The following is an 18887-nucleotide window of genomic DNA, read 5'->3' on the forward strand; positions in this document are numbered from 1 at the left end:
TATTGTTGTCCATCTTTTGCCCCAGACTGTATCTTTCTGTGTAGTTGGCATGCCCAGAGGAAGAGGTCCAAGCAGGACGTTCCCAAGGGTTGGAGCAGGCAGGGCATTTGGAAAAATCGGCGCTTGAATATCACAAAAAGTTCACAGGTTGTGTGAGGGATGGGGGAAAGAGGGTGCCAGGTGTATGGGTGAGTTAGCAGTGGTGCTCAGGGGATAACAAGCTTTGTCTCCACCCCAGTGCTCCATCTCAGCAGCTGTGCCATTCCCTCACCCACACACTGCCTGTGCTTCCAGCTCATGCTCACCCACCACCCAATTACCAGCCCCTGGAGATGCACACCTGCTGTGTCCTGATCCTCAGAATGCTGCGCTGGAGCTTTTAACCCTCTCCAAACATCTACATAATGCTTTGAATAACGGTATTTAGCACCTGGGAAGCAACACTGAGCAGTTAGAGAGTGTACTTAACCCACCAGATGAGCAGCTCCCTGCACAGTGCTGTAGGTCTGCACAGACAGATCTACAGGGCAAAAGCAGAGTCATTTTCAGTCTCAGTCATACTCAATTCCTGCTCTCCTCAGAGCAATGTGAGCCCTCTCTCCTGTTTTTGTCCTAGGATTCACCATTAGAAGTATTTTTTAAAAATCACAAGTAGTACACAAATTTGTGGAAGAGCAGCTTGCATTATGGCCCACATCTGCTAAAAACACCCACTAATCTTACATGCCAATAGAAAGAATTGATATATTTAAGTATCCAGATTTCTCTTTCCCAATGTTCCCCACAAGATGTTTGATATTTTCAATTTGTATCTCATAGTTTTTAAATTTTGCTGCTGAGATTACAACAACATCTACATACTGGACTTGTCTTCAGTCCAAAGGGTCATGGATCTCAATTATACCTCCCCATTGCTACATGCTTCAAAAGCACAAAAATCTTAATTTCTCTTTGAATGCTGGCTATCCAAAGCAAAAGGAAGACATAATAAATATGAAAAAACAAAGTATAGAGCTAGCTAGCAAGACTTTGATGCATATATTTACTTAAATGTCCTTAACCATCTTGACTTCTACAATTTTTGTCTTTTGCAAAACATCCTTTAAAATATTATAGAAACCCAGTGTGGGAGTCTGAGTTTTTTATTTATCTCTGCAATGACCCCGGAACAACTGGTCCAGTCTATCACTTGAGGTTCATTTCATTATCATCCTTCAGTTCTACCCATCTCTCCTAAATGCAAAGACAGCCTTTTTTTGAAGAATACATGGTGTGAGTACACATCCAAACTCATTCTTTTGTCCCTTTCAACTAATCCAACACGATGGTTCAGGCAGTGGGGGTAGAACATGAGACTGGAAGACCAGAACCATTTTTTGACTGGCATGCTGAATGCAAGTTATGACTGAAAATGAAAGATTAACATATATGTCAGTTAAATAGAAAACATCAGAGTGAAGCCACCAGGAAAATAAACTATAGGGTTGGCAATTACTTAATAAAATCTGCCTGTATAAGGAACATGCTGCTGGGATTCATCTTCCTTTTTGTTCACAATACTTTATGTCATTTTTATATGGTGCTGAGGATTCTTTGCAAGATGTCAAGCACTTCAAATATACTTAAATTTAGCATTTCATATAAACCTAGCTACTATTTACTGTGTTTAGCAAATTCTGTTAGAAGTCAGGTTCGTAAAAAGAGTTTAAAGGATTCTTAGATAAATCAAGCATCTTCCTGGCAAAGATAGAATGCTGATTTAATTGAGGGAAAGAAAAAAAAGAGTATCTCAAACAATCCATGCATATGTAAACATAAAGCAAGCAGATATCAGAAATGAACATTTTGCTGTATCAATCTGAAATAAGACAATACCCCATAATAGAATGAATTGCAAATTCTCATAGCAATGGTAAGTTCAAATGAAGAACAACTTCTAAGCAGCATCACTTAAATAAACATTATTTTAAATTCCAAATCTTCAACAGGTTTTTGAAGTAAATACTGAGTACAGGTAAACAAAATTATCTCATATTTTCTTCAAGCATTCACTACCTTTCAGATTCCCAGGTTTGCTTGTGCAGGGGAACACAGCACAGCAACAAAACCAGGGGTGCACTCCTGCTCCTCACATGACCATTCTGAACAATTCATAGAGAAATGTATCAAAAATTGCTCAGTCAGTGGTGCTCCTGGCAGACTGGGTTAGTGCCCTGTATTTTCCAGCCCCGGGAGGTTAGTATTGCTCATTTCTGTGCCATATTATACTAATCAATCACTTCCTGAGCTTTCTTCCCTTGCTGTATTTCTTTCACTGGCAATTTATACTAATCAATCACTTCCTGCTCTTTCTTCCTTGGCTGTATTTTTTAACCCACTAACTAGAATATCCAGCCCTGTTGCATCTCAATGACCACTTCCTTAGCCCTCCTCTGCCATTGTCGTTTTGTGCTGAGACTGATGCTTGTAATTTGACTTTTCACAGCGTTCAGGCTATACTGCCTTTTAGAAACCTTTCAGCTCAGCTGCTAAGCACATAAAAAAGCTTTTGGCTGCACTAGTTCATGTTTTGAAAACATTACAAAGGCATATTTTCATGGGAGGAGAGGCTTGGAATGAATACCCTTCTCCAAGTGCAATATGAATACCAGTTCTTTTATAAAATTTGCATTAGGGCTTAAGTCTCACATGCAAAGTGGCACCATACTGTCCAAAAAACATAGGTTTCTTTTTAAAAAAATTGTGGGCTTTTTTTGGCTCTGTTTTTAAGTTACTTTTTGAAAAATGCATTAAAATATTAGAGCTTTGTTCTTTGTGTTTCAGTTCTGACAGAAGGAAGTGGTAGGCATAGAATATTGTGCTTCACAGGAATAAAACTGCTTGGTTCACATAACTTCAGTGACATTTTAGTGCAGACTTTATCTACAGTTTCTACCAAACACCAGAGATCATTTATTTAAAGGAACCTTATTTCCATAACAACCTTTATTTCTTGTGCCAAGTACTTTGGGGGGGTACCCTTGAAGTTATTGCACAGCTTTAAACCAGAGCTGATAAACTCATGTGGGATGTCACTTCAAAATGCCACAGTAACAGGAGGAAGGACAGGGAAGAATTTAAGTAATTTTCAAAACACAAGAACATCTATTCAGGCCTAAGGAACATTTGCAAATTCAAGTGAATCCAATGGGATTTGTGATCACTTGCCATTTCTTCAGTTCTTTATTTATTATGTGTACTTTGGTAGCATCTGGAGGCCTGACTCTACAGGGGGCTGTACAAACACTGAAGGAAAATGTGATCTCTCCCGTAACACAACTTTTTAATATAACATGAAGTGACTCAATATCCCATCAAGGTCCTGTTCTAAATGCAAGATATTCCAAGTTTCAGGTTTAAAAGGCTGTGTTTCTTTCAGCATATCCTATTTGTTTAAATGACTATTGCAAATAGCAATATATGCCTCGAACTGTCTCTTTTATCAATAACTTACAAAGCTTAAATAATAATGAATGCATCAATGCGAAAAAAAGAATTAAAACAGAAGGGCCTAAACTCAGCACCCTCTATCATTAACCCCCTGTACTTTGTGACTCTGAAATGTCCCTCATGTTGATACAGATACAATTTTCCAATGCAAAATAGATGCAGGAACTGGAAAAAGATGAAGGAGAGAGAGCGGTGCAGGAAAAAATTAAGCAAAACATACTTCTCAGAAATAAAATATTTCTGGTTCAGTGGACATGGAACTATTTAATATTAAGAAAACAAAGTGGTTTTTTTTATAGTGAAAAATCAATGCTTTAACAGTGAAATCCAGAGATACAGAAAAAATTATCTTAATACCAACTGAGACCTTAAAGCTTGGACACTTATATTTGTGTCACATAGCAATTTTCCTTCTGTAAAGACAAAAATAAACAGGACAAGCTGATCTATCCCTGCTTGACCTAATTTTGTATTTAAACCACCAGAAATTTTTACAGCCCGATTCCAATCCGGCCTAAGGATGTTTCCATTTTACATTTCCTACTGACTTCTTCCTGCCTTGATTCTGCTTGTCTTCTCCTGCCCAAGTCCTTCAGTCTTTCAAAGAGCTGCAAAAACTGTCTTCAGCAAGTGGTGAGCCTCTAAATCCAGGATCAATGATCCACTATCAATAGCCTAATTTAAGTGTCAAAGAAAGTCACTGCAGCCATTGCCCAAAATCACATCATGACCTCAACCTCAGTTCAGCAGAGTGCCAGATTCAAAAGTTTATCTTTGTCCAGCTTCTTCAACATGTAGGCTGCAGCACCATATGTTCTATAATATCCAGACCTACTCAGCCAAAAAACCTTCTTGAGTTTAATACCAATAACATAAGAAAGAAGGCAGCAGGACATGCTAGCTCACATTAAGGGTTCTCTCTGAATTAGGAGTACTCAAGGGATTAATTTAATCTGACACATCCTGGCAGGATTTGGAGAGTGCCACATTCATATTCAAACCTGTGATAAGAAATTAAATACCATCCCCTGTTTCTGAGACAGAGAGGCAATAAAGTCCACTTTGAGACATGCAAGTTCCTGATTTAAAATAAGAGTGTCTGACAGCTCACAACATATGCAGCTTGCAGCTACACCATGGGAATAAACAGATATTCCAGTTTAGGCAGGCATCTAGTTAGGCAGTGCGAGACTCCTCGACAGGTGCCTATGAAAAACTTTCATTTATGCACAACAAGAAGTACAATACCCTCTTACCTGCAGGTTTGCACATGCTGGTGAATCATTGTGGGAGGGTATTTCGTTGTTGGTGGTCTCTGACCCTGTGTTTCTAAGTCTGGAAGCTGTCGTGGTTGTGGCTGTAGTGGTCTGTACTGGTAAGATTGGCTGCCAGACATTCACATCAGTGCCATTGCCAAAGGCCTGAATTGCATTTTCTGTGAAAATAAATTACAGGCAATTTTCTATTTCTAAAAAAAAAAAAAAAAAAAAAAAAAAAAGGCAAAAGGCAGAACTGAGTTGTTTTTTATTGCTGTTATTATTATTATTGCATTTTAAATGTGTATTTGTAGAAACTCGATTTTATGCTGAGAAATGTGTCTTATTTTTGAACCTATCAGAAACATGAATGGAAAATCTGGGGGGGTCACATAATTATTTGGTGCAGCCTCTTCTTTGTAATGTTTCCAGTAATTCTTGACAGAAGTTTTAAGATTTACCATAATCATATTTGTTACCATTCCAAAGACTCAAAAATTTACTTTCAACATTTAAAATACAGTTTGAATGTCATGTCCTAATTCAGGCAAGTGAAGCTACAGAGCAAACTAAAAACAGAGAACTGGATAAATATTTATTTCTACAGCTTGTTGTAGTAAAACTAATATGCCTATAACTACAAAATAGTTTAACTACGCAATCTTTTCCTTACCATTTTCAATCAAAATCTGCATAATTGGATGAGGAAAACATGGTTAAACTAAAACTTTAGAATATAAAAGTTAAAAAGCTTATCACAGTTTCACAGGATTAAAGAGTGTGTTTATAGCAAGAGTAAATTGGTTGGAGTTTTTTTTATAAACAAATAGAAAAACAGTTCTTAATCAGGTCTTTGGGGATTCAACAAGGATTTGAGGATTTCTTATTTCAAATTCTTTGTACAAGAAATCGAACAATTTCACTGGGGACTAATATGTGGAAGTTATTAACACTTCTTCTCAGTGCCATTCCTTGCCTTATAAAATAATTTACATGTAATTTTCTTCTGAAAAAGATGTATTTTATTCTGACATTAGTTCTCAGAACTTCAAGATGTAAAGAGAAGAACTTGTAAAAAGCACCAGAATGAGCTGCATTGATGGAGACAAAGTGGGAAGAGGGATATGATAAGTTTTCTTGTGTATACATGAATAAGGCAATAGAAAAAACAGAATTCCCTAAAATCACAGTAACTCTTTGTTTCCACTGTTGCAAGAATGGCCACAGAAATACCTGCAATCTTTCCAGTTTTCAAAGTAACAAGTGGCCTTTACAATTAGTCCTCAGTTATTTCATACAATCATACTTGATGATCCTTATGACTCTCTTCCAACTTGAAATATTTTATGATTCTATGACAGAATCACAGAATTGTTTGGGTTTAAGGAACCTTTCAAGGTCTTCTAGTCCAGCCCCACTGCAATGAGCAGCTTCAACCAGATCATTGTTGTAAATGCTCCAAATAACAGGTTTGTTTTCCATTTTCAAGGGGAAATATATTGAAAAACAGACTAGCAAGAAATTCCTAGTTTCTTCCTACTGTGGAAAAAGAAGTTATTGCGTTGTATAAAAGAAGTGGGAAGGATTTTAATGACATATTCTCCAGGCAATGGAAGGCTCACTAATGAAAATAAGAATTTTTAAAAATTTCTATTCTATGTGAAAGGCAAAACTTTGTAGAAAATCCAGAAACACCTTTAATTTCTCCCTGAAGAAGACATTATCTTGCAGCTAGGATGACATAATTTGTCTCCCAGTAACCTCCAATGTCTTTGATTTGTCTTCATTAAAGCTTTTGTACTGATGGCAAAAAAAAAAGACAAGGAATCGCTCTGTCTTTATGTTCCAAAAGGAACCTGCAACACTCTAGAAATGAATGCATTCACAAATGAATAAAATCTGAGCTACTGCAATAGATATAAATGGCAACTGCCATTAGGCCTGAAGGTCTGATGGTATATTGTTAAATTTTACCCCTCATAAAGTTTGAACTCTTTTCTCTTTTTCTTTTGTTAAATGAACTTGAGTAATTGATTCATTCTTCCGAAGCTTAATAAATAGTGTATCCCAGAGCAACTCAGGTTTCTGTGCACAGAGCTCCCTGTGCCTTCACTGCAATGCTCCTCTTGAGAAGCTACCAATGGGAATTTTCAGACCCTCAAGTAAAATACTGAGCCCTGCCCCACCATCAGCTCAAGTCTGTAGGGCTGGATGGGTCACTCTGGACCACTGAGATCATTTACTGTGTTGGAGAGGAGCAATGATATGTACTTCTTTGCATAAGCTGATGAAATATGACTTTTAAAACTACTTTCACCCTCAAAACTTCTGGAAGCCTATTTCTTAACTTTAGTCTGATGGTTAAATTTTTCCCATTTCAAGCCTAAATATGTATGGCCAATATCTCCCTTTTTGATCTTATGCCAACATTGTCCTGCAGGTGAAGTAATCCCTTCTCCTCCTTGGGTTTGCCCTGCTAATGCAATTTCAGAGGACAATCATGTATCCTTTCAAGTTCTGTTCTGCTAGGCTAGGGAAGCCAAGCTCTTTTGGTCTCCTCATTTATCTGAAATTAAAACTCTGATGCACACTCCACATCATCCAATTATGCTGCTCCAGGCAGACAGGAAATTTGAAAAGAGAACCTGCCAAAATTGACTCCACTGAGCCATTCTGAAATTTATAACAGTCCCTAATTTGGAAGTGAATCCGACAGAAAAAAAAAAAAATCAATAATTTAACAAAATCTTTACAATAGTTTCTATCCAGGCTTGTGTTAAAACCAGGCATCTGAGATCCAATATCCTAAAAAAAATGAAGTTGGCTGTAAATTGCAAGTACAATCCAATTTATACTTACTCACGGCAAATCCTTCATATCCTAAACTACATGTCTTTTTTATATGAAGTTCTTAAATTGTACAGAAACTCCTCGGGTGCTGCAATTCCATAGTAAAGATGCTGCCTGACTGTTAGGCTCCAAATATGACCTGTGATGTAAACATATTTCAATATCATACAACTCGGGGTTTTGGTATTATTTTTCCAAGATCTTCTCATGTTTGAAATCATGGCCACAAACCACAGCATCAGGCATATTTGCTCATTCTTTTAATTTTTACACCTACAACAAAACCCCGCTCGACAAAGTGCAAAGTGACGGCCTCGATGCGTCGTAACACGCTTAAGCAGCAAAGGAATTCCAGAAAACACTCTGCAACACATTGAAAGACACCTAATTTTGTACTCACTAAGGCATGTGTTGTCCTGGAAGAAATTGAGAAATTTCTTGCACTCCTCCTCGTCGTTGCCGCTGTTGCTGCAGTCGCACCACGGGGCCACGCTGAGGCTGCTGGAGTCAATGTAGTTCGGGGTCATCACGGTGCCTGGCACGGAGTGAAGCACAGCACTGTCAGCAACCTCTGCACTGGGTCAGGGTACCAGCTGTGGGTTCCTCTGGGTCTGGACTGAAGGCACTTGAGAGGGTAGTTCATGTTCAGACTCAAATGTTTATTATTTGTTATCAGTAAAACAGTCTCACTACTGTGAGTTAGCAGCTTTTCTTTAGAAGGCACAAAATGGCCAACAATCTCTTGTTACAGGGTCTTTTAAGACTAAACTATCCAATTAAGAGCTGACACTTAGATTATTTTCCCTTTTAACCCAATAACTGATCCCACAGAGCTGAAATGGGGACTTTTCTGCCCAATTACAGAGTGCCACCCAAACCCATGAAGAAGGAAGGAGCATGAAGAATAAACCCAGGATGACACCCTGTGCCCTTCATCTCCCTTCCATCCACAACATACGAAAAATCCCAAAACCTAAATTCCTCACCAAGTGATACACCTACACTGCTCGCTATAATCTATTGCACACTTTTGTGGATTCTAGTCTATCTTGCTAAGAAACTTTCTCCATGAATGGTGGTCAAAGTCAGTGCTCCCCTGGGGGTCAGGGCACCCCAGAGCAGACAGAGAAATATTCCCGGTGCTCTGGGTTTCACAGCACTGGAACATTCCTTCCACCCTAAGATGGCAAACAGCCTTGGAAAGTCATGCATTTGGGGCTGGATTCACCACACAGACCCACAGCAGGGCTCTGACCCACACATTTGACAGCTCCTGGCTCCTCAGCCTCTGACACCCAGCCCTGTGCTGCACTTCACACCCTCTGCTGTTTGAATGCAATCACTTTAGGGGCTGTAACATGATTCACACATTGAAGACACATTTCTTCCCTCCAAAAAGGATTCCCACAGAGAGCTGCATCTGCAGAACTGACAGGTAGAAACCGTGGCAGAGGGAGGGATGAGCTGGGAGAAGGTGAGCTCCTCTTTGAAAGGCTCTGCTGCCAAATCAAACACATGTGGACTGTCCTTAGAGCTGCACTTAAAAATCTTCTAGGGTTTTCCTTTCTCACCTGTGTTTTTTCTCATTTTAATTCTAACTGCAAATAAATGGCTAAAATGGTACCAGACCTGTGCTTCCTCCTTCACTCTGCAGCCAGACTGGAAAAACATTTTTGAAATGCATGAGCAAGGAGAATGCTGGTGATGCTGAGGGGAGCCCTGGCACATCCTGGAGCAGTGTTAACCCAGGATGATCATGAGGGACCTGCCAGTAGAGTGGGTTAGGGTGATAACAAAGCAAAAATCAGCATGCATGAAAAGGTACAGCAGATTCTTTGCTGGTAATAAATTATTATTAATCTTGCTGTTTCACTACTTCGTCAGAGAAGTGGTTATTTCCTAAAAATTGTCAGCAACTTTCCAACCACAGGGCCATTCTAACTCTGTTACACACTCTTGGGTAAATATTCTTCCATTTATATGCCAGTGAAATACAACCAAAAATTAAATTAAATTAAATGAAACCAAAGCAGGCATTTTGTGTCCTGAAAGATGTACAGCAAGCGTTCATCACTCATCTGGGTCAGGGAACCTCTGTATGATGAGCACTTGCTGAAGCCAGTAGTGTCACTGAATGCATTACCCCAGCAGGTCAGATATTTCAAACTGTCCTAAGGATTGAGAAGTTTCAATCTTTATTTTATTTGTCTGACCAAAACAGAAAAATTAAATAAAAAGGGGAAGGTATTCCAGACCTGAACAGCTGCCAGCTGCTTCAGGGAACATGTTCCTCACTGGATAATTTGCAATCCTAGGACAGGTCATATATTGTGAGGAAATGTGATCACATCTCCTCAAAACTGACATCAAAGTAGTCATTAAGAAGATGGAATAGATGAAGGACAAATGTTAGAGACCCAGAGTGTACACGAGGAGAGAAAATTTGGTCCACAGGTCCAGGGTCCAACAGTCTGCAATAACAGATGGGAAAGGGCTATCAAACATAAGCTAAAAAAAGGAACATTAGAAATAGCACAAATCACAGAGTGATGTCTAATAGCCTTTCAGTCACCAGGCAGTGCTGGGAAATGAACAAATCAACATGCAAACTGCCTCATATGTGACATGGGAGACAAAGGACAACAGGCACTAGGGCTGGCCTGGGGAAGGCAGTAATGGATGGGAAAATGAATGTGGTCCCTTTGTGAGATTCACAAAAAGCATCTTTTCTCTCGTTTTGGGATGTTCTTAAATTTGACTACTATGCCATACCTTTGGCTTCCTGCAGCTTTTAACAGATAGCTGCACTAATAATTGCTTGAATCCTACATGAGATTGGTACATGAGTAAACAGCATGGTTCAAAATTCATTAAGTGGAAATAGAGAATTTAGTAAAATAGGCAAATTTAATTTGCATTGTTAATGAAAACTGGACAGTAGATAAATAAGAAGAGGGATGATGTTAAATTAAAATAAAACACATTAAAATGTCTCTCCCTCATCCATGTGGTGGTTCAGAACATTATTTCAGCCTTGCAACATGATCTGAAAAGAAGTGTGAGAAAGAGGAAATCAAGAGGATTTTGCAAATGGAAAAAAAATAGTAGGCTGAAAAAAAATTCTAATTAGCAAATGCTTAGTGAAGGGTTGAAAAAACAAAAAGGTACTGAGGAAATTAAAAAGGTCACTGAGGTAAGACTTTCTTATCACAAAGAGGTAACAAGGTAATTAAAATGGGTTAAGACAGAGGTTAAAAGTGTAACAGATACCAAGGTACAATTAGGGTTGATGAATACAGGAAAGACAGGACAAGGAAAGTGTGTACACAGCACACAAACTGTGCATCCAGCAAAAACAGAGAGGCTGAAAGAGCAGCTAGTAGAAAATCAGTCTGTCATTTAAACCTGGGGGCAGATGTGAAGCCAAGCAGATTATATGCTTGCTTTCCTGGGGTGGATTTTCTTTTTTCCCTGTGACGTGTGTGCCTTTCCCTTCCCCCCCTCTCCACTAGCTGGCATCTTGGAAATTCTGCTGACGGACACTACGGGATCAGAGAAACCATGGTCAAATAGGACACGCTTGGTTTTCTGAGCTCTAGGTGTCAAACAGCTCTGGGATGTCTCAAAGGTCAGCAGTGAGACCTCCACAATTTAGACAAAAGCAGAGCTGGCCTCCACACAGCCCAGACATTGCCCAAATTAGGGTGAATTAGCAAGGAGATGGATGGTGAGTCCAGGAGAAGGGACAAGGGGCTCAAGTTTCTTTGGCCTAAAGCAAGTCCAGCTTATTCACACAAACTCTCATGGAATTCCTGGGAATAACAGGGAACTTGGATGGATTTTGCTCAAGACAAGGGAAAATGTGTCAGAAAGCAAATGCTAAAGCAGATCTTGAAGTTAGCACTTAGAGCAAATCTTAATTCATATGGGAGTGCAGAAGGTTCCAGATGGCTTAGCCAGGCTGTAACCAAAGCACTGACTCAAATGTGGCTAATCACAGTCTCCTTTTACATTGATTATTTTTTATATTTTTCTGATAAATAAAAAAATATATTAACTTATCCCTATACTACAACAAGGAGCCCAAAGCAATGAATTGAGATTTTCAACTTCCTGTAAAGTGCACACATCTTTAAAATTATATACATAGCACCCTGATGCAAATATTCAAGCAGCTTCTACAGACTATTCTCCATTTTGTTAATAAAGCACCTCATACAAAAGCTGTGACTGGCTCTATTTCCATTTAGGGTCATTAATTTTAGGTGGGATTCCACTAATTTCAGTGAAGTCAACCCTCATTTACATCCCTGTATTTGAGGAAAGATTCACATTCACTGTAACTTCCATAGAGAAGCTTCAGTTTCCTGATCAAACTCTGGGGAGGCGCAATTTTTGCTCCATTTAATGAAATGGCTAAATGAAATAATATTTTATTTTAATGAACAATAGTTTATCTTAATTAAATGGAGATCCTGAAGGTCTGATGGACGAATGGATCTGCAGCATCTTCTTACCCACAGTCTAACTCTTCTTCTTGTGTTCTGTATCTATTAATCAGACATTTGAACGATTATACTGCTGATTTCTGCCTTACTCCACTTTCACAGCAGATTCATATCAGAAGCAGGAATTTACTGCTTCAGCACAAAAAACGTTTTGGTAATTTCTTGATTTAGCAGAATTACTACTAAGAAGCAAAAACTCTCATAATACCAGTCAGCTCCTCTTTTGCAAGTCTCCAGCGGGCAGCAGGAAGGAAGAAAAATGTGCATTTTTCCCTTTGAAAAGCAGATCTCCTTTTGATTTGAACTCCTTAGGCCCCCATTCCACATTTCTGATGTGTGATGGTGTTTTGCAGCATGGTCACCCCCAGTAACGCAAGAACACCTCACAAGAGGAACTGGGTCATTTTGGGGATTAAACTGAAAAATGAAACCAACAAAACGGCCAGCAAAACTCTCAGGGTCCAGCAAGAACTTGGCAGCTCTTAGCCAGAAGTATCTGTGAGTAGCAGTTACTCCTTGCCAGCAGCCAGACTTCTTAATCTCATTGACAAGATCACATTTCAAGACTATTCAATTCTCCGTTTGAGAGTCAAATGACAGGCTGTCATAACTGCTCAGATGTTATAGCCTTTGCATACTGTCTTAATCTCTTCCGTGGTAGAAGAATATCCTTTGAAGCCATCACATCTCATTTTCTCCATTGCCACATGGGCTTACCTCACTTGTTAGCTGCTAGAGTAATAAGAATGGTAACAAGAAGCCATTGAAGATAGCTTTCAGTCATTTTTCAGCAAACCCAACCTATTCTAGAAATATTTTCATTTCGATCTTATCTCCAGAGACATTTATTTAACAGCAGGATCAGCTTCAGGGCCTCAGCTGGCACCCTCATGCCCAACAGAAGGGGATATTGCTGCACTGCAGCAGGTGCAGGCTGCAAGCTTAAAACCATTTTATCTGGTGGCCTTTCAAATTTATTTGTTTCAGAGTTTTGACACTCACTTATTATTTATTGCCCAACTATGATATTTCTACCACACATTCAGCTTCTTGACATGATCTCTTTCTTTCAGGAATCAAATGCTGAGGGTGGCATGTGGAATCTGGCTTCCATAAAGGCATCCTTGTGCTTGCTGACACTCGGGAAGGTGACAACAAACAAAAATAACTACGCTGGGGATGGAAGAGGATTTCAGATTTGGTCTCAGCTCATCTCACTGACAGACATCTCTGAAAACACTTAAGAGTGGACAGAAGGGTATCATGGAAAGAATAGCAGCTGGAATTGATAAAAGGCTGGATTGATCTATTGTTTCATATCTCATATTCAGGTACCTTTCTCTGAAGGTGTTTACCCAAACTTGTGATGACAGCTGTAATATCAAGCAAGCTGCACTTCCACTTGTTAACCTCCTACTCTTCACTCCTGTCTACATTCAACCCTCTAAATAAGCTTTACCTTTTAAGCTTGCATTTATTTCAAATTCAAGCACCTTTCTCCCCTTACCTTCCATCCTTAATTTTCTTGCCATGTACAAGCTTACCCCAAGAATCTCTGTAAGGCAAAGCAGGGCTGCTCCATGTAGGTGCAGAAACTGGCCTGGTGTCATATCATACATTATTATATTCCAGCTTTTATTTTGCACAGGCCTTCCAAATGCAGTTTGGGGTTTTTTTCTCATGAGCAAGCCCCCACCCTTCCCTGCCCTCTTACCAATGAGCCCCGAGTAAGCGAGCAGGCAGTCAGCATAGTTCTCCTTCAGACAGCCACTAACAGAGCGTGACTCGGGCTGGCAGTTTGTGAAGAAATCTGCAAGGCGAGATCTGCAACGGGAAGAAAAATGTGTATCTTTAAAAGTGAAGCCTGAAGGCATTCTTACCTTTTACACACTCTGTTTTTTGGACAAGGCTTAATATTCTTTAACTTAAATGCATATTGGACACGTTTCAGCTATTGAGAGTCTCTTTCTAAGACACATCTCTTTCCAGAATCTGTTTTTGAAGTCAGAACAAAAAAGCGTAACAAAACAGTAAAAAAGGAACAGAACAACAGGGAAATGCCTGCCCTTGACTAAAAGAAATGCTCTGCATTTTCATGCCAAGAAAAAAAGACAAAGACTGATTTTATCATATGAGGAGTCATTTTGCCTGGATCTGAACTCTAACTGGAGTCTTTTATTCAGAGCACAGTTTCTGCTGTTTTACTGATTACACAAAGCTGCATGTTTGTGCTCACAGAGCAAGCAAGGCTCTTCCTGCAGGCCTGGAAGCAGGACCTGCATTGGTGGTGTTCCACGCTCCCAGAGTGGGCTCACCCTGCCCTGGCCTGGCCTGCAGCAGGCAGGACCAGCTGGCACAGGCCCCTCACCCCCAGAGCCACAGAGATCTGTTTGTTCTTGTAAAACCTGCATTTATCCAAACTCCAGAGTACTGGCTCCAGGGCTGAGGTGAAAGCAAAGTGTGCTCTGCATGGAGTTCTGCTGCTGAGTGGCCACTTTATCCTCACTCACCTCAGCCAGCCCACGGCCAAGGAGGGGAAAGCACTGATCCCACGCAGGAGGTGCTTTAAGACCAGGAGTGAAGCTGTATTATGATCAATTGATCACTACCCTGTTGAAAATTAAAAGGACCAACGGGATCTCTTCTAAATTTGTGGTTTAAAGACCACATAATGCTCCCATTCAGGTCTCTAAAATTTGCAAGGCATTGATGCGGTGGGTCAAGGTCACGCATCCTACAGTCACTCCCCTGCCCATCTTAGCCTTATAATCTTGGAGTAGTGACTTTTGTTTATTCACAAAGTGTTATTTACTCCTTTATCTATGGAAAAAAAATCATCTCCCAACTTCAATCGTCTCTTCTGTGAAATAGGTATAAAAATGTTCTCTTGCATCTGACAACCCACATAATGTCTCAGGATAAGATGCTTAATCTTTGCAAAGCCCTCTCAAAATCAGAATAGTACAATCTATGAATTTTCATTACTGCTCCAGCATTATGCAGATTTGCAATATAAATGATCTTTTTCAGTTTTGCAGCAACCCCACAAAAGTTAGCAGAAACAAGTGATTTGCAAGTGATTTACTTTATTTGTTTACATGCTCCAGAGACTAATTATCTTTGTTTGCTTTATTGTTTTACCTACCCCAGAATGGGACTGGATACACATCATTAATTGGCCTGAAAGTAACGATGGGCAAACATCAAAAGGTTCAGAGGCTTAGTTTGAGAAAGCATCCTATAAATAAACTCCATGCAACCTATACCTGAATTTATGAGAGCTGTTCTCATGGCCTTATTTTAGTTCCATCTCTCTCTAATTGTACTGACACCAGCAAACCCATGGTTGCCTTCAAGCCACAGTCAACCCTAAGCTTTTCACTCCCTCTCTTGCCTTATTTAACCACTTAACCTTGAGACGGAAATTTGTACCCAGTTGCCTTTATTAGCTTTAAGAAGTCAACCTCTCTAGCAAACATTCATATATACATACATACATATACACACATAATTATATGTGTGTGTGTGTATATATGTGTACACACACACACACACACACACACATATATATATACACACACACATATATATTTCTAAATTTACATGAAATTCCTACTTAGCTGGTGAATAAATACTGTGCCTGCCAGGAGACAGGCTGAGAGGAAATGGGTCTCAATATATGAAAAGAGATAAATGGCAGCACCATGAAGAAAATCTGGGAAAGGAAACCCTCTGTCACTGCAGTGATTCCTCTCCCAGTCAGTAATTAAGATAGTGGCTCAAATCCAGCTTTTGGATCAACTGGGAACAAAGAGAGTTGACAGTTTCCAAGGATTTTTCTAATTCTACTAATACCTGGATGAAGTCAGGTTTAGAACAGAATAGAGCCTATTACATCTATCTAGTATGAAAAACCTCTGCCATGGTAGAAAGGGCAAGCCTTCTGCATAGTAGCTCCTCAGATCTAAATTTCATTATTTATGTGACCACAAATAAATCTTTTTGGCAATGGATTATACAATCGGCATCTTGGTAATCCTGAAAACACTTCTTGCAATCATTTTATCCTTCTTGAATGTCCAGTTCTCCCTTAGGTTATTAGGTGCACTGGTCCAGAGATCATTTAATACATTCCTCTTCTCTAAATGTTTTTAAGGACTGATAACCATGGAATAAACCCAGTCATTTACTACTCAGCCTGCCTAAAGAACTTATTTGTTGTATACCCAAAAGGAGGCTAAAGACAGCTCTGCTGATCTCTTTTGCATACACCTTGATTTCCATGTGAATTTCTGAAGAACTTTTGTGGTCATAAAAAGTAATGATGTGACAACATTGCACATTTAAGTTTTCATAAGTCAAACACAGTTCAGAGCATTGCTGGACATCATCACACAACCCTTCCCTAGCCAGTCATCCAAACTTCACACAACCCAAGCTCTCACCCTCTCCTGGGCTGTTAACTACACCTGATACTTATGAGGATTCATTTGCACTGGAGATGAAGTTAAGGCCAGAAATAAAAGCAGAGACTTCCATCTGCCATAAAATACTGCAATACTTTCAGTGAAGATCTGCTGATTAACACCCACTGAAGATCTACCCCCAAACACTTCAGAAGACTGGCAGTGATGGAAATGTGCTCATCAGTGAGCACCAAAACAGTGGTACTGCTATTTATCCAGAGAGAAAGACAAATTAGCCTAATGAGAACCATTAATCCTAAAGGATTGCACATGAATATTAAGAAGTGTTTGGGTAAAAGAGACAATTCTTTTACGGATGCAGAACCAGAGCAATCTGATAATAGCAGTCCTATCAAAAAATAAGCACTGTGTTGAATTAGTGCTCCTTCAGCAGGAGGCAACCTGTAGGTGGCAACTTCAGAGTTCCTAACCTATGACTGAGCAGTTTTGTTACCCAGAGAACAAACAGAATTTGCCTCATGTACCTTCAAATGTGCACAGTTTTACATGTGTGGTGTACACAGATGTATCTCTCACTGCTGGAGAGAGACAGTTTTATATTGTTCATACCATGTAACAGGACCACATCTAAAAGGAACTATTAATTTATTTTTCTGACACAAAATCCTCATTGTGTACGGCCACATCTATTATGTGATCTCTTTTCTTTGCATAAATAAATGGTACTGCTCAGAAATCTTCCTCCGAGGAAGAGGAAAAAACAAAACAACAACAAAAAGTCATCTCTTTGTAGGGCAAAAACCCCACAAATTAAATTAGTCTTATCTTACCCCTGGAAAACCTGAAGATGTTCTGGAAAGCTTATTTTAAATATTTTGTATACCACTAGCTGGAAAAGTAAGAATAATCCCATCAGCAAATTCAAAGAAAATCTGTTCAAACAACAAACAGCCTTTCTGAAAAGAAGAGAAAAAATCCCAAACCTGCTATTCGCTAATGCTTTGTATTAGAACCAGTAAAATAATTTGTAACAGTTAAAAATACAAAGGAAGCAAAGTTAATTTGCTCTCCTTATGATAGTGGCTCTTCAAATACTCAGTTGGATAATTCAAAACTTTCACATTTGCTTACAAATAAGCTTTTTTAATAGCACTATTGTATTGAATCTGCATATAATTTTTGAAGCAATTTAATTTTATATTAGCACAACCCATTGCATAGGCAACATTGATTAGGTTTTCACTACTTTTTGTTCTCAAGGTTCTGCAAAAGTTCTTTGATGTCCTGAAGTTATCTTTGATATTTATCAGTTCTCCCTCTTTAAGGCTGGTCAATTCTGCTTTAGCATTGGTGCAATATCTAAAAGTATGATAAGAACTGTGAAGTTGCAGAAAGTTTTTACAATTTTTAGTTTGGATCTGGTGCAAATTAATGACCTACCAGAAAGCAACACTCTGAACCAGATTCCTCCTCAAGAAGCACCAACCTCACTGGGACGGCAGGTGTTGATTTCTCTTCTTTTTTTCTCTCTGACTGTATTGTTGGTATACAAGGGCTGAGCCCTGAGGAGAAAAACCTCTCTCCTGGTGATGTTCACACCAAGCAAGACACTGAACTCAGGCCTCCTGCTGCTGCCCACACACAGGTTGTGATGTCCAAGTGAATGGTTACAGCCACCTGCCCTGTTAGGCGCCAGCGCTCCCGTGCCCACCTCAGGGATGTCAGGTGAGCTCTGGACATGCTCACTGCCGCCTCTCCTTGCACTGCTGCTGGTGTTTGGGCACCTATTTATAGCAGTAACATAAAGAGAAGGTAAATGCCAGAGCTGAGAGGCTGAGGTGACTACACTAATTAGTCAGAGCTGCTCGAGCGTCTAGACACCATTTGGCAGTGCAGTCACGTAAGGGAAGTGCTGCATCAATATTCAAAACAGAAAAGAGGTATAAATCCCACACTGAAAAAAGCCAGACTAAGTCAATGAATGTGTGTCATGGTGATAAATGGCACCATTACAGAAAAAAACAACAAGTCAAAATACTTGTTCTTCTGTCGTGAGGGTCAACTGCAGTGTCCTGCTCTGGCTACAAGTCACTCCCCTATAGCTGGAGTGGTGCTGCTCCTCCTGGGATGCAAGAGCTGGTTACAAGGGTTGGTACGTGGCCAAACTAATGGCTTCATTGTTGGAGGAGCATTTCATTTTCTCTTTCTTTCATAAACAGTGAGAAAATGAGGCAAAGGCCACATAAGCAACTCTATCAAGCAGGGGGATGAAAAAAGCCTCAGAAGAATTCCATAACGAGAGATTACTCTCTCTGCACATAGTAAAGTAGTTTTGACCCATCTTTTTTTCATTAAAG

At 39.6% G+C, this 18887-nt stretch overlaps 1 protein-coding gene across 2 annotated transcripts in view; it reads right to left on the bottom strand.

The window, feature by feature from the left end:
- Positions 1-18887, bottom strand: part of GFRA1 (GDNF family receptor alpha 1) — a 133429-nt gene that overhangs the window by 20347 nt on the left and 94195 nt on the right. For both annotated transcript variants that reach the window (XM_058810560.1, XM_058810559.1), the window contains exons 5-7: positions 13818-13927; positions 7996-8130; positions 4746-4924 (exon numbers count right to left, since the gene is read on the bottom strand). In XM_058810560.1, coding sequence (XP_058666543.1) covers positions 4746-4924; positions 7996-8130; positions 13818-13927 — 424 coding nt within the window. The remainder of the gene's footprint in view (positions 1-4745; positions 4925-7995; positions 8131-13817; positions 13928-18887) is intronic.

This window comes from Ammospiza caudacuta, chromosome 9, assembly GCF_027887145.1.
Source record: "Ammospiza caudacuta isolate bAmmCau1 chromosome 9, bAmmCau1.pri, whole genome shotgun sequence".
Lineage (NCBI taxonomy): Eukaryota > Metazoa > Chordata > Aves > Passeriformes > Passerellidae > Ammospiza > Ammospiza caudacuta.